The sequence below is a fragment of the Perca flavescens genome, chromosome 5 (genome assembly GCF_004354835.1).
Source record: "Perca flavescens isolate YP-PL-M2 chromosome 5, PFLA_1.0, whole genome shotgun sequence".
In the NCBI taxonomy this organism is placed as follows: Eukaryota; Metazoa; Chordata; class Actinopteri; order Perciformes; family Percidae; genus Perca; species Perca flavescens.
In genome coordinates, this window is record NC_041335.1 from 25,272,642 (window position 1) to 25,296,034 (window position 23,393).

General features: G+C 43.0%; 1 protein-coding gene across 1 annotated transcript; it reads left to right on the top strand.

Moving 5' to 3' along the window:
- The first annotated feature begins 5,962 nt into the window (after positions 1-5,962).
- On the top strand, positions 5,963-13,600 carry fgf10b (fibroblast growth factor 10b). Its single transcript, XM_028579156.1, has 3 exons — positions 5,963-6,425; positions 12,472-12,575; positions 12,939-13,600. Exons 1-3 carry the CDS (start codon positions 5,963-5,965, stop codon positions 13,128-13,130), a joined length of 759 nt encoding a protein of 252 aa, XP_028434957.1. The 3' UTR covers positions 13,131-13,600.
- Positions 13,601-23,393: the final 9,793 nt, after the last annotated feature.

Below are 23,393 nucleotides of genomic sequence, written 5' to 3' on the forward strand. Positions count from 1 at the left end.
GGATTCAATAGTTAAGGGTCTACTTTATTGTTTGTGATGTTCAGACTTTCTCTTCACAATGTAGTAAACAGGTGTTGCATTTAAGGTTTGGGGCATATTATAATAATGGTTAGAGCATGCCCGATTGGCAGCTAAGTAGTAAATGCTAAATCTAACTGTTAAGGTGTGTATTCTGTTGTTTCAGCAACTAGTGCGTTCCATTTGTTATTTTTAAACAAGTATGAAGAAAATTGCTTGTGTTTGTTTCTTTTTATTTCTGACAAAAAAGGACTAGAAAATCAAACTGGTATATCAAAATACCAGATTGCTGTTGTGCAATTTAAGCTCTGTGAACATATATAAAATGTTCAGTAAATATTGGACTTTTAAACAAATGTATTTATTGAATTTTTTAATATTGGACTTTTGGATGCAGAGAGGAAGTGTTAGGCTTCAGCGCACAATGCAAAATTCTCATTTATGCGCAAATAAGCTATTTATAATATATCTCATCTAGTTTCATCTGACAATGCATTTGCTATATCACATTGTTACGTTGTCAGGAGTTGTGTGCATCAAAGTATTTGATGTTTATCTTTAGGGCTGGGCAACATGGATACAATCCTTTATCCCACTGATTTATTTATTTATTTCATGATATCAATATCATGATATAATACATTGCAACCAAACCAATGTCAAATAGATAACATGACAGGATTGTCTTCTTTTTAAATTAAATACCTGATAACATGCAAAAAAATACTAGAACTCCTCTTCTTCCATAAAGCAGTCCTGCTCATTAATTCACCTCATACACCCAGAGATATCAAAGGGACAGCTGCCACAGTATAAACAGTATGTGCACATCAGGTGATCCAGTGTCTGACCTGTAAGTAAATTCCTCTGCCCTGCTGAAACGGACACTCAGCAGAGGAGGATGATGTAAGTGCCTGTTCAGGATGGGGAAGATAACATGACAAACATCTACTGATTGCCGTAAAGCAGCAACCTCATCTTGTAGGTTACCAGACACCCCCCAACACAACGGCCAGGAACACATTAAATATTTACATTTGATGACCAACAGAAGAAAAGAGGCCTCCAGCGTGAGCCGAGCATATGTTTGCATGTTATATTTTTTTGGAACATGAGGTAACACATTTTCCTGTGATCTATGAAAAACTTTAAAGTACCATTAAAGGAGAATGTTACTTTAATCTGGTGGTTTACCCCACAGATCCCAATGTAAACCAAGAGAGAGGCTTGAGGAAGAAGGCAGTGGAACATAATCCATGCACCAATTGGCTGTTGGTTTGGAGGAAGAAGTCCGGTCTGGTGGCTCTCATCTGGACCCCATCAGGTTGCATGTCCCCAGGCAGTCAGACTGGCATCCCTGTACCAGGCCTGTTCCTTTATTAAAGCCTCGGCCTCCTCTGACCCAGCACACACAGAGCGGGCCCCAGGGAACACAGACAGACACACACATGGTTCCCATAGGTCAGTTTGGTTGTTTTTGAGTTGTGCGTTTGACTCCCTCATATGCCACATATGGATTTGTGTTTAAGTGACTGGGAGTGAGGTGCTGTTCTTCGTAAAACATCTGCCTAATGATAGTGTTCCAAAAGGGAAGGGGCATTATACTCACAATGAGGCCAAGCAAAATCAAAGACACATGACATGAATAACATGAATTTCCACAGTTCAACTTGCTAATGCACCAGTATGTTGAGCAGACAGAACCACAGATTGCATGGTACTCGGTGCTGTATCCACCTGCTGCCACAAGGATCAGGATTTAACAAACAAGCCAACATTTAACTTTAGAAACAAACGAAAACTAAGTTGGATGTGGATCAGTGCGTGAATTGGACCAAAAAAATGGCAGTATCCTAATTCAGCAGTTGCATGACGTGATCATTGCATGCATCTTGGATATATTCATATGTATTTCTTGTAGGGGTGACCCCAAATAGTCGATTGTTCAATCTAAGGAGCCTGATTCGACTGCCAATCTCATAGTCAAATCGTTGCAGTGTCTGAAAATGTGATTATGAAACAAAGGATCATTCACTGGGCTATATGGGGGTTGCTTGGTTTCTTCCAATAAATCATGTTGGAATACATGCAAAGTTTGGGGCAACAACATTGATAATAAGTAATTTTATTTTTATAGTGCATTTTATAACTGGGGTTACAAGGTGCCTCGCAGGTGCACACCAAATATAATACCATAAAACACAAGACTTTCAGTGAATGGTATAACTGTCCTAAATTGTGGTATTTGCAGTGATAACATAAGTAGTGAGTTAAGGTCATTGTAAAAGTCTACTAATCTGAATACAACAAAACCAACACCTGATAGTTTTACTATTTTGTCAAAGACAAATGTGGAAAAACGAGTTTGCTTTTGTGAAACTGACTGACATTACACACTAAAAGGAAAACAGGGAATCTTTCCATGTGTTTCGCCTTGATTCATTTTTCTTTTTGGCAATTGGTACTGTGTGAAATCAAATCTCTACTGACGCGTATAAATTTCCGGTATTTGACTTTTCATTGCCTTTATTGTAATTATGTTCTTAGAGTAGCATAAGAACCCAGCTAGAGCCACAGCCTGTAGGGCGGGATCAGAAGCACATTGTCTGTTCTATTGCCTATTGTTTTGCTTTGAAATGCAATTCAAGGAGATAGATCTATAAAGATACACTAAATGCTGAAGCTGTAGAGCAGGGAAGGAGATGAGACTCCAAACCTTGCAAATCTCACTTATATTGCGTTTAGGAGAAAAAAACAAAGGCACGGTTACGTTTACAAAGAATTTGCTCCTTGGCCTCTACAGAATTCCTGCGAATCTTGCAAGTCTGTCAGCATCATTGCAGGCTTACATCCCTCTGAGGCACTTACAGAGGACATTACTGTCTTAGTGAAAAGAACACTAAGAGCTGAAGGTATATCTGCACAGTTTTAGACTCTTCAGTCTCTGAACCCTGATCTGAGAATCTGACACATGGCTTCAATGTGAAATTATTTCAAATGCAAATCTGATTTATTGAACAGAGTGCAACACTCTGGTCCGAGCTGTCCCTTGAGCCATGTTACAGTATTTTAGCTTTCACACTGCTTATGGAAAGTATAGGGTTTGTATCCAAAACATTATTTTTATTTCTTAAACATGGTTCATGAATTTTATTTACCCAGCAGATACTATCTTGACCCAGGAGAGTTTATTTCAAGAAGTTGTCACTTAATTTACTTTAAAAAATCAAAGTGCACTGGGAATTGGCATAAATAAAGTATTTAACCTCAGTGGGAATTTTTTAAAGAAGAGAAATAAAATACAATTACGTCACTAGATTTAATTACTTAAAATGGACATTTGTGCATTTGGTAATAATGTCTTTAGGGTTTATTTTCACAGTATAACTAGATGTGTTGCAGACAAATGGCAGACTGTAAAATTTGAAAAAACATATTCTTATTTAACAACAAGAAGTTATAAACCTTGAATATAGTTCAAGAAATCTACATTCAAATTTAGATTAAATAATTCCAATACAATTTAGGTTAGGTGGAGGCTAGTTTAGGTACTGTAATGCAAGTAAATCTAAAAAGACTTTACCACTATTATTGCTGCAACAATAATCAATATGAATGATGCGTGCTCCTCCCAGCTCTGTTTCCTCTGCACTGATTCAGGTTATCACAGTGGGAAGGGACACCACAAAGGAAGCAATGATAAGATAGCTTTGTTTGTATCCCCAGATGCCATGCCAAAACCAGAGTTAAGACCGGACTGCTCTGGTCGTAGATCGTTGACAGACATTAAAGCAGGCACTAAAAACTAGGACTTAGGAGAAAGAAAGCAAAGAACAGGACAGAACCCAACATTAAAGACACAAGGATCATGGAGGATAGATAAGACTGCCAGCACACGCTGTGTTTATCACAGTGGATTGGTAAAAATGTCACTATATGGCCCCATCATTGTTAGCATCTTAATAAGCCTCTAAATAACTTACTGGTGTTGGGTTGCAGCCCTTTTTGCACCATCCAATGTCTGAAATGTTTTGTCGAACTTCTTGTGTGTATCAGTGTTGATTTAATAAGGAAAATCAATTAAACCAATAAGAGATAAAGTTTTAATCTGGCTTTGCCTCATCATTGTACTTCGTGAGAACAGTGACTATTTGTAATATTTTGCACATTCACTGCACATACTGTACATTGCTGTCTAGTCACTATGACATTGTCCATCCTGTGCCTGCCTTGCCTTGAGCAGCAAATTATGCATGGTTCGTAAAAGAGAGTCTCATTGACCAAGGGCCACTCAGACACCTGAGTCACAGAGGAAGGCAGAGGTCTGGTGAGTGAAACTGGAGAGCTTCATTGCATTACAGCGCTGCAGGAGAGATAACACACGATAAAGTGCCACGAGGGAAAGAGAGAGAACAGAAGATGGCTGTGATAAGGCAACTTCCAGACTGGAACCGGCAATAGTAACTCAATATGATTCTTATCTGAAGAGATAGAGGAAGATGTCCACTTGTCAGGATTATCACATCGTAATGAGTAATAAGTGGATACATTTCAATATGTCACACTTATCCCCCTTCATGCTCAACCATAGAGGCACGTTTATGTACTGGAAAACATGACATATACTGTGTGGACACAATTTATAGCAACCATAGACAGTAAAAACAAATCCACTCTTTGATAATTCAATACAGCAATCATCAGTACAATCTGTAGCCATAGGGACCGATCCAATACTACCAAACAGCTTGTTCTTGCTCTGCATCTACTTAGATAAACCCTGCTATCACCTCTCACACACTCTCGTAAGATGTGCTTGTATGGCACACACACACACACACACACACACACATGCAGAACAGTACTTGCTCCCATATGTGAGAGGGGAAGTTGAGTAGAGGAGGGTGGGATCAAATAACTAACAGAGTCACACAGCTACACACAACACACTACAGTCATTTTCTATGATCACCATTCATGTGAAGAGATCACACCAGGACTCATATCAAGGACCTAATGAACTGGAGGCGAACAACTCTGACTTAACCCTAGACAGAGAGAAAGACCTCCTCAGACCGTTACCTCGATGCTGCATGAAGGTGGAGTCATTTGGGGGTAGAGAGAGAAAGAGAGAGAGAGAGCGAGCGAGAGAGAGTGATGAGGAGAGTGAGAAAGGAGCAGAGCAACAGAAGAAGACAGATGGATTATCTGACATGCGCCTGGATTGACCAGCATTCTTCTTTAAATCTTGATTCCTGTTTTTCCTCCTCAGAGGGAAATCTGAAAATGCTTTCCTGCACATGTGGAGTGTAGCAGCTATTGGACAGGTAGATTGTGTGATACACCTTTTTTAATTTCCACTGGTACTGAGGAATTTTACACATGGCAAACTTTCTACCTGGATATCAGTGAACTTCATATTTTTTTCTTTTCTTTTCTTTTGTTCTTAAATTGAGCAACTGCCTGGAAATACACACTGGAGCAGCCAAGGACAATAGTCAAAATTTCACAAACAATTTAGAATGAATTAGAAAACACAAGATAAGTGGAAAAACAGAGTTTGTTACCGGAATACTAGTTACTAGAAAATAGTAATTGGTGTGTAGTTTTATTTTATTTATGTAATCTTTGTTCATTCAGACCGATTTATTTTTCCAAAACAGACTTTCTGATCTGATCTGAAAACAGTGGAGAAGAGAACTCAGTGGAATATCAGCTTGAGACACAGTGACTTGTTGAACAGTCATTACGCTGTCAAACATTATTCAGAGGGACATCTAAGAATTTCATCCAGGTGCTAAATAATTTGGATTCTGCAGGAGAACCATCTCGCCTAGTCTGGACTGTGGAGGGCTCCCCTCCCTGCCCTCCCAGCCTATCCTCGCCCCCAGCAGCATGTCCCAGGCTCTGAGGCTGCCTCTAGTCCTCCACACAGCACACTACCATGATCAGATGGGCTGCTGGAGGGAGTAAGGCTGCCTCTGCCTCGTACTGCTCCAGGGCTGGGTTCGGGGCTCTTTTTGGAAGTGCAACCAGCTCCAGACTAAGGCCATCATCAGCACTGCTTTCCTCCCTGTCTTTGCCTCTCCTGCTTGCCCTGGTGCTTTTTTCCTTCTCCCTACCCGAGGCGGCCTGCCATCAGCTTCGCAGAGACAGACTGAGGCTCGCCAACCCACGGACTCTCAGGGTTCCACTGAACATTTCTGAGACTGAGGTCGTCTCAAGGCCCAGGGCCACTGGGGTCCCCCTGGGTCGGACTGGGGTGCCGCAGGGTAGGCATGTGCGCAGCTACAATCATCTCCAAGGGGACATGCGGAGGAGGAAGCTGTTCTCCTTCCAGAAGTTTTTCCTGAGGATCGATAAGAACGGAAAGGTCAATGGAACCAAGAGCAAGGATGACCCCCTCAGTAAGTAACTCACTGTGTTGATTAATGTACAAAAGTAGCTAAAAAAGAAGGAATCAGAAGACAAATAGTGATCTGAGCCTGTGATGGCTGCTAAATTAAATGGGACCCACAGTAAACAATGCTCATTTGAGCTAAAACACCAGTTTAACCTTTCAAACTGCCAGTGTAAAATCAAAGCTTTTCACCTTTGCAACCATCAGAATTTCTGACTTTGTCTGGATTTCAAGGAATTAGTATATTACGCATAACAAAAAGCACCTGTTGATTACTTTAAGTCAGGGACATTTCTGGCACCAAGAAACCCTAAATGTTTGGTTATTTCTATTTTGAGAAATCAGGTGTTCATTCTTTTAGGGGAAAAAAAGCTTGTCTTACCCCCAAAAAAGTTACAGAGCACCAACACAAATATATTAACTGATGTATATCTTGCCGTAACATTATATGAATTTAAATAAAAAACAGTTCTTCGTTCATTTCCAGAGACTGCCAGCCTGTCCATTGGTTGGTAGTTTGAATGAAGCAATCCCCAATTAGAGTCGTATTTTTGTTGTAAACCAGACATCCCACTGATATCTCTCCTGTCCAAACACTCAGCACAATGATGGTAGCTCTCAGATGGCTTAAAAAGGAGCAGGGGCAGATAACCAGGTCATTATCAGGCAGTCTTCACAGCCCTGGGTAAACAGTACTGATAACAACCACAGAAGAACAGGGCTTGGAGAGGGGGGGTTAAGGATATAGATGTCTGTCTCACTGATGCTTTTAGACCCTCATAATGCCTCTCCGTGTCTGTGTCTCTCTCACTCTCCCACTCAGATTGCCCGCCTGCCAGCTAACGTCGAGCAAATTACATACCCTCAGTGACAGATCAGACATTTGTTTAAAGCAGTTTGACGTGCTCACTCGGAGAAACAAGTCTTTAAAGTGATTACATGTTGTATGTTTTGGGATATCAGTCAGTATTCTCATTAGTCTTCCAGCATTCCCACCGAGCTACGTGTGTGTGCCTATCAGCAAGCGGGCACTCACATGCTCCAGTGGGTGTGTGATCATATAGCAGCCGACGTAGACACATGTGCTCGCTTATTACTGACACACACACACACACACACACACACACACACGCATCTCTCACTTGCTCTTTTTCTCCCTCTCTCTCTTTCCCTCCCTCTCTCTCTCTCTCTCTCGCTCTCTGTCCCACAACCCCATAGCGAGTCAGTGTATGTGGAACCTTTTAATGTTCCTCTTGGGAGAGCTAAACCATACATTCAATCAAAGTGACTTAGGGGAAATGGCACGGGGAGGCAGACTGTCAGGGGAGATGTTTGTTTTGACAAGGTCATGACAGAGGCAACTTTATTTACTGACCGTATTACATCGTGATGCCTTTACAGCCGTCTTTGATAGCAGTAGTAGTTTATTTTAAGCTGTAAAACTGAAGTGGCAAAAGGAAGTCTGACTCCATTTATCATAATAGTGGTGTGTTAATTCACCTTAAACTTTGTGTATGTTTAGAGGATGATTTACCCCCATGTCTTGATTTTTTATTGACTTGCAACGTCTCAGTTTTAAGAATATGTTGCCTTTTTCAAAAGTCAGTTTGAGTTAGTGCAGATAGAGAATTGGGGATGGAGGTGAAAGGGAGACCAGGGGACTCTCTAGAGGTACAAGTTCATGAATGACATGGCTGAACGTCATTGTGGCCACATCAAAGCCACATGTCTTCTGTATCAATGGTGGTGCCATCAAAAAGCTGTGTCCTGAGGGGTTCTGAGGACACTTTGTGTGGATTATGTGCCCTTATATCAGGTTCTCACGGTAAAGGATACTACACAACAGCAGCTTCAGTCTTTGCTCTGGCCCCTAGGGCTAGACATGATCTGAGGGCTGACGTCCTTTGTAGACCCTCGATGGTCCCTTGAAGTAATAAAATATCCAGGTTTTTTTTTGCGATGAGTCGAGAACGGCTTGCCTTTTCCTGAGCCAGAAGTTTCAGGGCAAAGACACACTGCATTTACATTTTACAATGGATGAATTTATATATAATAACGCGTTGTCAAAGAGGTGTATCGGACGGGGAGGCTTTAGTTTTGGGTGCTGCCTGTGGTCCTGCGAGGACCCGGCTCACTGTCTGTTAAAGAGCCAGTATCCAGCCTCCCACAGATTTATGGGGATGCCAGTGCAAAACTGTCCCACATGGCTTTCCAACCCGCTGGGAGCCTGTGCTGAGGTTACAGAGAGGCAGAGAGAAAGGGAGGGAGATTATGTTAAAGTCAGCTAAGTAGCCATCTGCGTGGTCTAGTTAAAATATCTATGCTTCTCAGCTGAGTTCTCCTGAATTTATAGACAACTAGTAGCTCTGAGTGAAACATTGCTAAATAAGACTAAAGACAAAAGCTTGATGGTAAAAAGAGTGTGGGTAATTATCCACGGCTGTGATGGTGTGAGAGGGTGAGCCTGTCAAGATCATGTGTGTAAATGTGTGTGTGTATTTGTGTCGGGCCACCAGTTGTGTTTCTGTGCTGTAGGGGCCAGGCCATGTGCGCAAGATGCTTCTGGACATGGTTCAAGAAGTTTGCGTATGTACAGAGTATATGTGAATGTGTGTGTAGGTGTGTATCTTTGTGCACATTCATCTCTTTTAGTTTTTTTTTTTTGATTGCTAAACGACAGTGGGCACAACTGGAGTAACGTGCAAAACTCTAGCTACAGTCTGCACAGCAGCAGTTCATGGGGACCAAAATCTAGTTCGTTTTTCATTGCTTGAACACAGTTTTCAAAACTCTACACACTTATCCCATGACTTTAACCACAACCTGCACAACATTGTGGATTTACAGCACTTTGTTCAAATGCTACCACACTTCTGTCAAAACTGTTAACCACACATCCAAAACAGAATAGATTTCAGTCTGGTGCCTATCAAACACTGCTGCCTGCAATTTTAGCTGAAAGCCTAAGCAGGTGTCTTGTTTTAGACAAGTTAGGGAACATGTACGGTATTTATACAGAGAAAGTTCAGAAAGACCAAATAAGAATGAAACAATTATACACTGTACCATTTGAGAGAAACAGGTAAAAGAGCAAAGATACCAATACGTCCAGGTAAGATGTCTGAGGTTATATACACAGCTATAAAAAAAAAGTGAAAGACACTATATCTTTATGATAGTAAAACTGCATTCTTACTGTTTTTCAGAAAGTAATGGAGGTGAAAACAATGGAAACTCCACATTCATTTGTATTTAGAGATGATGCAGACATCCAATTTGATGAAGAAAACTCTTTTGTTACTGTTATGTACCTTCAGTTTTTTTTCCCAGTAATTCCATAAATTACTAGAGACAAAATACTATATTGAGGCAAATTGCTGATTTCCATTCCTTCTTGTTTACCTTACGTAAAATTGGTATATTATAAAATCAATATCTTTTCTTTAAAGAAGCTATTGAGTAGTGTGAAGTCACTCAAACTGTAAAGATGAAATGTTTGTAATTTCTGTATTGGTGTTTGACGCTAGTGTTTGTACTCTCAGTGTGTTCTGTGTGTTATCTCAGTGAGGATTGTTCATAGTGTTTAGAGACGTGTGTGAAGAGTTGTGCTGCTTGGAATGAGCTTTGCAAGTGATGTGAACTGTTTAGCTCAGGTGCCTGTTGGTAGTGCAGACTGTAGTTTGAGTTTTGCACATGTGGCTTCAGTTGTGCCCACTGTCGTTTAGCAATTGAAGAAAACTGTAATCAAAGCAACAGTCTTTTGCGTGGGCAAATAAAACAGATGGTGCTCTTATGGAGGTTTGAGGAGAGATGCTTAACTTTTCTCTGAGGTGGGGAAGAAGATGGATATCCCTTCTGTGTAAATACACTCAGTGTGGTCCTTATCAAGTTTTATTACTATATATCCTGATTTACGCTTCTAATTTATCTGTCCAAAGGTTATTTTGTCGGGCTGCTGAACATTAATTTAAAAAAAGGAGTGAAGTAAGAGTGAGAAAGAATAACAATGCAAGCTGCAAAGCACATGGTTTTTGGCATCTCACTGTGGAAAAACCACCTTTAATTTTCACTGGCATTGTCTGCTTCTATTCCACAACCAACGCACCATTTACTGTTGTAACTCCAAACAGAGCGTATCAAATAAGCCACACAAAAAAAGCAAACAGCATGCAAAAGAAAAACGGCTGTCTCCCCACATAAACAGCTGAACTTGGCTGACTTAAGGCTACATGTTCCATATGTGGTTTGTAAAAATGTACCACATACAAAGCATTGGTGTGACATTTAAGGCCTAATGTTGTAATCTAGATGACGCTAATGGCTTTTTCCTATACTCACAGCCGTAAACTCATTACTTTTCACTTGTCGGCCAAGCTGAGCATTCAGCAGAGAGCAGTGAATGGAGATTTTGTAGTTTCACAGCCAGGTAGCGTTTGCAAGTTGTGTGCAAGTGCACATTCACCTGTTACAATATCATCTCTGTATGTATGTGTATGCATGTGTGTGTGTGTGTGTGTGTGTGTGTGTGTGTGTGTGTGTGTGCGCGCGCGCATGTGTGTATGTGTGTGTGTGTGTGTGTGTGTGTGTGTGTGTGTGTGTGTGTGCGCGCGCACACACACGTGTGTATATACAACCTGTCTCGCCCCTGCCTCCGGTGGCTGACTTTGATCAGTGATCATTACAGTCTTACTAATCCTCACTCCACCCCCAGTCTCACTGTCATGGCTCCTCTGTCCTCCTCTGTTCTCCTTCCTTTCATCCCTCCCATGTTTACAGAGCAGCCAGAGACTGCCATAGATTGTCTTACATCCTCACTCCATACCTGACACTCGATCCCATAGAGAAACCAGCTCCTCTCAGATCTTCAATGGCCGTTGTGTCACAGTCACCAGCACTGCCTTGCCACTTCAGACCTCACTGCCCCGAGGTGCCACTGTTTGAACTAGAAACTGATACAGTCAAGACCTCACGGACGAGGAGAGAAGCTGATGTGTTTTTAGGAGGGGGATTGTTCTTTGGGGGCACACCTGCATCCTCCACTGGCCCCCCAGCCACCGGAGAGTGGGTCTGACAGTGGAGCAGGCTGCCACACAAACAGTCATCAGACAGAGGGGGGCTGCTGATCTGATCAAAGGATGTCGTCGACTCTCTGGAGTTCACACCCCACGCTGAAGTGTGTGTCTGAATGTGTGTGTGCATACAAACCGTGTGTGCTTATCGGGATAAAATAACGACAGCTCACAGGAAGTGGGGAAAGGAAGTCAGGGAGGGAGGCATGAAATAAAACATGTCATGGGAACAGGGGAGGTTAACACACACACACACATCAGCATAAGACAAGACAAGTGGGTTCTGTGGTCAAAGGACACATTAGGAAGTTATATCTCTCTGACCTCTGATACTTAGACTACACAAGTAACGACAGCTGTCTGCGGCAAAAGCAAGCCTTTGTTAACTTGGGTATAAATTAGCCACTCTAATAGCCTATAAGAAACCTGAATTGCTTGCATAGGGACTTGGAAACCTAAATACCAAACAGAACATAAACAACCTTAGAATCTCTGCGGTATCCACCTATTAATTTTCAAACTAAATGGCCTGTGCAGCTGGAATCTGTTACACAGGTGTAGGTTGTAAAGTAACTTTATAATATCACTGAAATGATAAATGTGCTCAAGGAATAATTGTGGCCTCACGCAAAATTCCCACACTGTGTGTTCCCTGTCCTGGAATGAGCATGCAATCGTTTTATCCATTAGTTACTCTCACCGATGTCTGTTAAACTTTATGGATTTATCCCAGAGTATAAATTCTTATCTACAGTAACTATGAGACGGGAAAACATTTTACCATCTTTTCTTCCTTTGTTTTCTATTTGTTTCTCTGAACTAAAAACATTTTAAAGGTTGTTTTTTTTCTCTGTCAGTTCAGCTCAAACTGCTTAGAAACACATGCCTGGAAAATCACTTTACTTGCACAAATGATAGAAGCACTTATGCTCACTCCGAATGTTGACACATATTGATATAACCATCTTTTTTGCTGAATCCTAGGTATTCTGGAAATCACATCGGTGGACGTGGGAGTGGTGGCCATCAAAGGGCTAAACAGCAACTACTATCTGGCTATCAACAGGAAGGGAGAGCTGTACGGAGCGGTTAGTATCCGGGTCAGGGGTCAATCTAAAAGCTCCGGAGAGAGAGAGAGAGAGATAGTTTTCAATTCTTCTGTCCTTATCAAAAGAGGCCTTATCTTTACTTCCCTAACTGCTGGGTCAACTCTGAATCACAACCAGGCCAGTGCACACATGTTAACCTCTAACTGTGAAATTTTCAACGTGCACACTAGTTTCTACACAAGCACACAAAGTAAAAAAATGTCATGTAGATTAAGGAGTAGTAAATAAACAAGATGCCATGAGCAACCAAAATGGATTTGCACAAGAAAATGATCTGGGTTTTGCCTTAACTTCGTATACCGGGGTTATAACAATGAAACATGATACCTACTGTTTTTCCAGAGAGAGTTTGGTGTCGACTGCACCCTGAAGGAGCGGATTGAGGAGAATGGCTACAACACGTATGCATCAGCTGAGTGGAGGAACAAGAAGAGGCAGATGTTTGTGGGTCTGAATGTCCACGGGAAGCCACTGAGAGGGAAGAAAACCCGCAGGAAGAACACGGCCACCCACTTCCTTCCAATTATGGTGTGAACTGGAGGACTTAACTGGAGAAGGAGGATATGCAGCACTGGACAGAGAGGTTCTCAATACTAAAAAAGCTGTAAAATAAAGACATTTTCTGAGAAATCTCTCATTTGGAAACAAGGCACTAACACTGTTACAGTTTTATTTAGTGGGTGAAGATGATATCTGTGTATTCTGTGGCACAGGATGCAATATTTATCCTTTTTTTCTGTGCCAAACAGTTTGCAATTGGAGGATTTGTGTAATGTGGACAACACAGAAGATACTGTCCCAGCTAATGTACTGCGGTAGATGCAGACAATGTTATTTATAATGCATATTCTCCTCTGAGACACCACATAATCTGCAACATAAAGGTGAGAAATAGAAATGGATAAGGTGAGGGAAATGATCGGTCAGTTTATCACGACAGCATTAAATAATAGAGGATACAACACATTTAAAGCAAATGTTTGATACTTAACCACTGTGTTTTGACTGTATTGTAATGATTTATTTATTTTGTGAAATATTTAACTGGAAGGGAACACTTACAAGGCAAGCATTCCTTTGCATTCTTTACTTTTTATAGGAACTCTATTATGTGAAAATAAAATACCACTTTCTCCTCTGCAATGCTGTTGTCTTACTCTATCAATTTACAAAAACTGACTTTACTGGTGGGGAACTGTAAGTAGTGAGAAACCCTGGTGAATGTTCAGGTCATGGTAAGTCTATTCTTATCTGGCCCTCTGAGGTAGGAAGGGACAAAAGGCAACCATTAATGCCTAGCCAGATATTCCATGTGGCAACCATTGCACTAATGATTAGTTCCCAAACAAACGGGAAACATACAGACAGACCACAACAAAATGGGAGGGAGGTAACTTCCGTGGCATGGCCTGTAGATGCTGACATCATTTCCTAATATCACCCCATTACTCTAGAGCTGCAACATTCCCAGATAGCAGGAGAGCTTGAATAGTAAAGTTGCTGATAATACTATCAGAAAATATGAACGTTGTCATGCTGGTCTGCATCACTACTGCCAATAGGTTGCTGGAGGATTTGAATGTGTGTGGAGGCAGAAATGTGAATGAGGGAGAAAGAGAGATATGACCTGTGTCTGACCACCCACTTCCCTCAGTAATCATCTACAAACACACTAATCAATGACAGCTGCCCTGATGCCAGATCAAAAGACCACGGGGAGAACATTAACACCACAGGCTTCCGGCCCTCATGTTCTCTTATCCCGCCTCTCTGAACAGCCATCTCAGCAAAGGCATGAAAAATTGGGAGAGTTGAAAAAAGACAAGAAGGTGAAAGACGGAATGCAAAAGACTGTCTTCGTTACCAAATGTATCCAAGTTGGCCCGTGACTGTGACTCCAGATTGGAAACAACAAAAGTGATGTGAACTATAGGAATCCAGAGTCCAGGAAACCATCCGCTTTAGGCTACAGTATATTGTCTTTTAATGGTCGTTTAAGGAATCACCGTGATGAATGATTAATACAGAGGAATGCTGCAGTGCATTCCATCATGACAGTCAGGGCCAACAGCAACATATGGAACACTATTTTATGATCATCTCTGCACCATACACGGGCTACACAGCACTGTATTACATTTTCTCTGCTCTCTTTGGGGTTAGGAAGTTTAACTCAGGGGATACTGGGTGCAAGTCCTGCATGGATTCAAATGAAATCATTAAGAAGTATGTCTTTGGACTAAACTTTTTTATTTTACTTTACTTATATTTCTAAACTAAAGTTTATTTTGGTCTCCAGTAGCACTGTACTTTCCTAGAATTGTCTTTAATATGTCTGTATGTAACCTCATGATGCAGTCAATAAATCACCAGGGATATGATCTACATAATGTGCACTTTTTTGCATTTAAAACGTGCGGTGATGTGGTAATGAGTATGCATATATGATCCCCCCTCAACACCAATCCTATAGTTATTTGTCACCTTGTGCATTCCTGAGATTTGTGAATGTTTGAACTCCCTCCAAGACACTGGCATGGAGGGGTGCAGCAATAACAGCAAATAGGGTCAGTAATCAGTTTATCAAAGTGGGTCTCCTCATTTCTGGCACGGGAATTCTCTGTGGCATAATGTGATCCAGCTTTGGGAAACAAGTGGAAAATGACTGGAGGCTAAAACAACTAATGAATACTTACACTGAGAGGTCTGGTGCAACACATGTTTGTGGGCAGCTACTGAGAGAATTTGGGGAGAAAAGCACTTGGTCCAGAATCTGCTCTGTGAATAAATATGAATGTGTGCTTTGGCAAATATTTTAGATCAATTTAACGTTATTTAACCCATTCAACTAGACATTACGCACTCATGTTGTGCAGACAACCACTGCCTATAAACCCACAAACAGAGCAGTAGCTAACACTGCAGGTCCTCAGCATTTTTTTCTAAAAAAGTACACAGCCTAACCAGGAGTTTACATCAAATCAAACATTTTACACAGGGATTTTAGGGCAAAACCAGACCATTGTTTTTCAATAAATGTGACTGTGACAAAAGGCAAAACAAGTTAAAATAAAATCAAGGGATCCAGAATTCCTGGCAGTGTACAGAGATTTTTATTAAAAAAACATTTAGACAGATCATGTTACAGATAACATGTATAAATAAAACTGAACAGTTGAATCAATAAATATCATGTGAACAGATTTTTTTTTTTTCAACTTTTTTTATTTAAATTTTCACAAGTGACATACAGCACGGGCCATGGTGAACAAAGCATAGTGAAAAACAGTGTGTCACTTCCCTTTAATTCCCCTACCCACCCACAAACCAACCCAATTCAGGTCCAAAACAGACAAAGATAGACAAATTAAAAGAGATACAAGAAGAGAGGAGATGAAACAAAAACCAAAAAAGCTGGCGTCAATAGGAACAGTCCAGAAGGAGCTCAGTCCTCCAAGTTTGGAGATAAGCTGAGGGAGTCAACGAGTTCTAGGAAAGGGTTCCATGTCGAGACAGAACCTTTCAGTGAAGATCTAAGCTTCTCAAGCTTTAAATTGTCGAGCACCTCTTTAATCCAACGGTCGTGTGTAGGGGAGGCGGGAGAGCCAGTTGAGCAAGATCAGTCTCCGGGCTAGCAGAGATGTAAACGCCAGGACCTGCCTTAGTACAACAGGGAGGTCAGCGTCAGAGGAAATGCCGAAAATGGCTGACAAAAGGTTAGGGGGGATAGTGCGATCGTAGGCTCTGCTCAAGGTGTCAAAAATACTCATCCAAAAAGTAGTTCATTTAGGGCAAGACCAGAACATATGAGTATGGTTGGCAGGAGAGTGGTTACACCTGTTACAGGCGTCCCGGACAGTGGAGTATATTTTGGATAATTTTGCGTTTGTATAGTGAACTTTATGAAGGACCTTGCATTGGATTAAGCCATGACGTGCACATATGGAGGAAGAATAAACCACAGCCAGAGCAAGGTCCCATTGTTGGTCCGTAATAACCATATTCAGATCGCTCTCCCATGCAGCCTTTGTCAAAGTACAAGGGCTCACTGAGGACAAGCATAATGAGTCGTACAATACAGAAACACATTTCTTTCGGTTTGGGTCTCTCGCCAGGAGGGAATCAGTAAGGATTTCGGGGGGGTGGTTTGGAAAGTGAGGAAATGTCTTTTTCACAAAGTCCCTAATCTGGAAAAAACAAAAGAGGTGTGACTTTGGCAAATCATAAAGGGAAGCGAGCTCTGTGAAGGATGCAAATATGCCATCTTTATATGGTCTTTGACGCTGATGACACCATTATTGTGCCAGGCCCTGAATGCAAGGTCTGAACATGAGGGTGTAAAGACGTGGTTTTTAAGCAGTGGGTTCAAGACGGAAGGGCCCTGTAAGTGAAAGTTTTTCCTAACTTGACTCCAGATCTTGAGCGAAAGGGATACAATCGGGTGTGCGCCCACAGACTTTAAAGGCAGAGGGAGCTGAGAGCAGAGGACCGACTGCAGCGGAAGGCGCAATCCTGCCTTTTCCAAATGTACCCAGAGAGGCACAGTCGTTGCTCATCCAGTACAGGAGTTTTTACAAGTTAGCTGTCCAGTAGTATCGCCTTAAGTTAGGGAGCGGCAGACCCCCCTCAGCCTTCGGTGACTGTAATATTGCCTTTCCTATCAGGTTTGCTGCCCCAATAGAAATTTAGATATTGCCTCGTCCAGCTTGTTGAAAAAAGATTTAACGATAAGTACAGGGATGTACTAGAAAAGATAAAGAAATTTGGGGAGGACCACCATCTTAATCAAATGTATCTGGTCCACGAGGGAGAGTGGTAGGACCGACCAGCGGTCAAAATCACTTTAAATTTTTTCGACCAGAGGTAAGAAGTTTTTGCAGAACATGTCTGATATGGCCGTTGTAATAAAAAATCCCCAGCAACGAAATCTGTCCTCTGCCCACTTAAATGACGATAAAGAGCGTGGGAGCTGCATAGCCAGAGAATGTAGCGGTAGGAGCTCGCTTTTCTGATAATTGAGCTTGTAGCCAGAACACGCACCGAACCGTTCCAGAATGTTTAAAATCACAGGGAACGAGACGGCTGGGTTAGAAATGTACAGGAGCAGGTCGTGCGCATACAGTGAGACTTTATGAGTTGTGCCAGATCATGTGATGCCTTCGAAACCTTCCTCCGAGCGAAGCCAAATGGCCAGAGGTTGTATTGCAATGGCGAACAGAAGTGGCGACAGAGAGGGCAGCCCTGCCTGGTACCTCTCTGGAGTGAGAAAAGGGGTAACAACGTGTCGTTGGTTTGAACTGAGGCCATCAGGGATGAATATAATAATCTGACCCAGAGGATAAAATGGTCGCCCAGGCCAATTGGAATACATTCTCGTATTCCAATTGTACGCTGCTTTATACTTCTATTCCACTACATTTCATTGTGAAATATTGTATTTTTTACTCTACTGCATCTGACATTAAACCATTTTATAACATGAACTACCTTAGTTAAAATTAGCACCAGCACCTACAATAAAATGCTATATATAGCATACGTTAGCATCAATAATAATATTAATTTTTTTGCATCGCGAGTGACACTTTCCTGCTAATACTTCTGATATATATATATATATATATATATATATATATATATATATATATATATATATATATATGTGACGGGTCACAACTGTATGTGATGAAATGCAGCTCCACACTACTGTCGCTCCTACACATCAGAGGCAGCCAGGTGTATTACAGGGGTCTTTATTGCACCATATCTTCCTTATTGCTCTATAACACAGTACAGCAGTGGCATGTCAATCGCATTGGTCTCAGGATAACAGTCTGAACAAAACACGGAACAGATGCAAATGATTATGCTAGGCTAACACTGACAATGTACGTTTCAGTAAGTCTCTAAAATATCATTTTAAAGACTAGATAGCTTATAGTCTGGGCTCAAGATAGTTATCTAACGTCAATATATGTACATTACATGGTAAAATACAAAGTGAACATTTGAAATCTCACAAAATTATTAATTATCCCGGACCATGCGGGAGAACGTGACCTACCACTGCACTTCCCGCATCACTCTGTGTAGTTCCGTAAACACAATGTCATAACTACCACCGTGCCAATAGGTGGCATTGTTGCCCCGCTTTTGCCATAATTAAACCAAGTATATTCTACTCCGTTACATACACCCCCCTTAAATTATGCCAAATAGGGGCAACACATAAAACTACAGAGAAAAAAAAAACAAATAAATAAACTGTGGATTTCGGGCACTGACGTACGAAAAAGTCAATGTTAGAAATTCTTCCTTAAGAAGTGTGTAAGGACAGGATGGAACCAAAACCCATACTTATCACAGACAAACAAAGATGCCATTTACATCTCACATACTTGTACATATCTTTGCCCTATTAGTGTAGAGAATCTCATACTCCCAAATCATAAACCAAAACAGACTGATAAATAAAAAACAAAAGGGTGCTACTTGTCACCAAATCTCATCATTTGCAGTACACACACATTGGCACTGCAATAACACTAAACGCAGACCCTATTATAGGTTCAATATTCCCCACAAGTCTCTGGTTTGCCATCTCACAAATAAGCCTATTTCCTCCCAAATCTTGTGAATCTAGCTCAACCTCAACTGCAGTGAGAGGGTCACCTATGACTACAGGTTCATTGACAAGCAAGTGTGCTGTGTCGTGTACCGGGTCTGATGATGAATCAGTGTGTGCATGAGTGATGTGGACATGTTCAGAATCATCAGGAACACTGTCTGGCGACTCATCCAATTGGTCTCCTTCCATGACATCCACCATTAAGGCATCGTCGAGGCCATCTCCTCCAGGAACATTCTCTGCTTCCACTTGGGCTGGCGACTGCATGAGCCAGTTCATGGTGCGTACTTGAGTATCCTCCTCATTATGCATGACGGAACTCTGAGCAGTCCTGTGCGAGCTCTGAGCACTCCTGTGTGATGCATCAGACCGTGACTCTCCAGAGGCTGCTTGGTTTCCATCTTGCTCAGGAAAAGCCAGAAAGTCAACTGGGAGCAGCATGTTCCTGTGCACAACCTTCTCTTTTCCTGTGACGCTATCTCGGATCCTGTACACGTTGATTCCGGATCTCACAGACACCACATCAAAAGGGGTTGAATCCCACCGGTCTGCAACCTTCTTCTTGCCTTTCCCACCTCGATTGGCTAGCAGCACCCTGTCACCCACAGTCAACGGCGATCCTCTGACCCTGCGATTGTAGATCTCTGCGTGACGGTCTTGCTCGTCAAGGGCATGCTGCTGAGCAATCTGCGCAGCCTCAGAGAGATCTCTCCTCAGATGGTGTACAAACTCATGGTGGCTGACGACGTCAGCATCCTCCAGGACATGATGGAACATGACATCGACAGGCAAGCGCGAGATCTGCCCAAACATCAAGTAAAACGGCGCAAAGCCTGTGGTCTCGTGCATCGTGCAGTTATAGCAGAAGGTCAACATCTGGAGCATCTGCGGCCACTTGGATTTGCACTTTGGGGGAAGAGTCTGTATCATGCCCCCAAGGGTTCTGTTAAATCTTTCTGTGATGCCGTTGCCCATGGGATGATATGGTGTTATATGGGACTTATGCACACCCGCCATCTCAAGTAGATCTTTGATGAGCCTGCTCTCAAAGTTGGCCCCCTGATCTGAATGGATCCTTTTGGGGAACCCGTAGATGCAGAAAAACTTGTCCCATAAGCAGCGGGCAACTTGTTTTGCAGATTGGTTTCTACAGGGAAAGGCGAGAGCCAGCTTGGAGAAATGGTCTGTAACAACAAGGACATCAGTAGTCTTCTTATCACTTGACTCCGCTGTCCAAAAATCAATGCACGCTAGCTCCATGGAGCTGAAGTGCAAATTATCTCAAGAAGGGCTCAAGCAGCTGGTTCAGGAGTCTTCCCTAAGATGCACCTCTGGCAGTGCTTCACATGCCTCACAATATCCTTCTCCATGCCTGTCCAGAAGAATTGTGCACTGGCCAGAGAGAGAGTCCTTGAACGGCCCTGGTGACCAGCTGCATCGTGAACACTGTGCAGGACTTGTCGTTTCAGAGACTCTGGTACGACAAACTGAAAGATCTTTCTGTTCATGCGACGGTCACTCTTCACTCTGTAGAGAATTCCATTGCGCACCTTCAGCTTCTCCCAGTGCTTCAACAGCCTGAGTACACAGCCCGACTCTGTCGCCCGTTCATGTGCGTTCGGCCTCCTGTGCCGCTGAACATAGAAGAGAACTCTGCTCACTGCAGCATCCTGCCACTGTAGATTGGTCAAATGACTGTGTGGGAGGACAATGGATGGGTCTTCCTCAGGTAGTTGCAGCGACTTAGGGCTTGCGCCAGACATTTGAGAGACACCACCATCGCGACATCCAAGACTGCCGACACTTCCTCAGCGCAGATGGCACCTCTAGATGGTGGACAGAAATCTTGTTCTGGACCAAGGTCTCCATCAGTATGGCTTTCAGCGGTTTGGACAGCTTGACAGTTGGTGGTCAGTCGGAAGGCATCCTGTACTGTCCCAGTAACAACTCCATTGACCTCATCCAACAAAGACAGATAAGGTTCTTTCACCCGGCAATGGCTTACGCTGGACCGGACAAAAGGCTCACGGCTCAGGGCATCAGCAACGGTGTTCTTTGGCCCTGGGACATACTTTAGGTCAAAGTCATATGCCGCAAGCTTCGCCACCCATCTTTGTTCGCACACATCCAGCCTGGGCTTTGTTAGAATGTAGGTTAAGGGGTTGTTGTCAGACCATGCAGTGAAATGCCTTCCTTTGAGCCAGTGGGAGAACTTGTCACAAATGGCCCACTTCAAAGCGAGAAATTCTAGCCTGTGAGCCGGGTAGTTCAACTGAGCCTGTGACAGTGTTTTGCTGGCGAAGGCGACTGGCCTCGCAATTTTCTCACCAGGCTGAAGCTGGGAAAGACCAGCTCCAATCCCATCAAAAGAAGCGTCCACAGCAAGAATGAAGGGCTTCCCGAAGTCAGGATGGGCCAATGTCACACTGTGCGATAGATCGTGCTTCAAAGTGTCAAAAGCACCCTGACACTCGGTTGTCCAATCCTCTGCCGACAGCTTCACATGACCAGAGAGATTATTTCTGGGCTTCCTCCCTCGTTGGGCTTTCACCCCTGTCCTTTGTTCTGAGAGGAGCTTGAAAAGGGGCCTGGCTTTAGTGGAGCAATCTTTGATGAAATGCTGATAGTACAGCACCATCCCCAAGAAGGACCGAATCTTCTTCTGCAGAGTGACACCGTCACTGTCCATCAGGTCAGACACTTGCACTTGTCTAATGCCCTTCTGACATCCTCCCTGGTCCTTGTCGTCGTGGCATCAGTCAGGGATTGAGAGTGGACTTGGATGTGGCCAGGCTGAGACATATCCTCCACGGCGTTGCAGGGAAACACATCTGCCAGCTTAGTGTTTCTCCTCAGCACTATGGGCTCACTGGAAGGGTTGATGGGCAGCCATCAATTGCCCCACATTGGTGTAATGAGTCTACCAACCAGTACTTTCATGGATCTGCATCTTGATTGAGTTGGTTCAACAATCACTGCACTGCCAACTGACATTGGTGCTGAAGCAGGAAGCTTACCCCACACAAGATGTTCACTTCGTGGCTGTAGCGTCACACACCGTTGTAACTTCAGTGTGCCAACCTTGTCAAGCACTGTTTCACCTCTCCATCTCTCTGTGTTGGAAAGAAGGGAGAAGAAGCGATGACAGTCTTCATCAGAAACACTGCTGGGCTCTGACATGAGTCGCCAATAGCTGTCTGTCTTCCTCATCAGTTGAAGAATCTTCTTGATGGCGTTGCTGCCCAGGATAACATTGTCAGTCTGACCAGGCACCACAAACATAGGAACAACCATCTTGCAATCATACACCACTACTTCCACATCACATACTGCTGAAGGCGTGACCTGGTGACCACCACATCCAATAATGACGACATCGTCTGCAGAGTAACGTCTCATGTCTGGATTATGCTGCAAGAGGCGCAATACAGCTGCATCACTTAACGTGCATCCTGTCGAGCCGCTGTCAATCATTGCCTTCAGAGCAACATTTCCTGCAGTGACAGTGGTATAGAACAAACTGTCTAACTTCTGGATTCTTTGTGTGTCTTGAAATATAAAAGTTTTGCCTGGGGCTGCTGTGGAACTGAATGACTCGAACACTGACTCAAAATCATCCATATCACTACTGGGAGGTACACTAATAGGATCTGCATCGTCCTCCCCTGGATGCAGACCCACTAGTTTCCCAACTGTGCAGGTGTGGTGGACATTGTCTGTACAGGGCAGCTGCGTCTGGAGTGAGCAGGTGAACAGCACTGAAAGCAGAGTTTATTGTCACGGCAATGAGTGAGAGCAGAGTGGGCAGCATCACCGCAGACAGCACATGGCAGGTTATTCAGACCCTCAATCCTGGGGGGTTTCGACCTAGGCTGTCTAGAAGTACTGGCCCTATTCGGAGCAGATCTCTCTAGTAGAACTTTCTCCAGCATGGTGATGACACGTTCAAGAGCAGCAAGGTCTGTCGTCTTGGCTGTGTGAGAGTCTGAAGTGTCAGGTGGAGGCACTGCAGTGTGAAGCATTTCGACTTTGTTTACGTACACATTCTCGCTGGGCTTCCTACTCACAGCAGCAGTAGCAGGACTCTTCGAACCCATCTCTGAGTGGTACGCATCCAGCACGTCCTGGACCTCCACCGCAGACCACTTGTCAATTGTCTTTGACCTGAA

Bases quoted from the DNA above. Each gene is read 5' to 3' on its own strand.
- fgf10b (XM_028579156.1), top strand. From the start codon at position 5,963: ATGATCAGATGGGCTGCTGGAGGGAGTAAGGCTGCCTCTGCCTCGTAC. The intron at 6,426-12,471 runs GTAAGTAACTCA...GCTGAATCCTAG, and splicing joins GAGCAAGGATGACCCCCTCA to GTATTCTGGAAATCACATCG. The intron at 12,576-12,938 runs GTTAGTATCCGG...CTGTTTTTCCAG, and splicing joins AGGGAGAGCTGTACGGAGCG to AGAGAGTTTGGTGTCGACTG.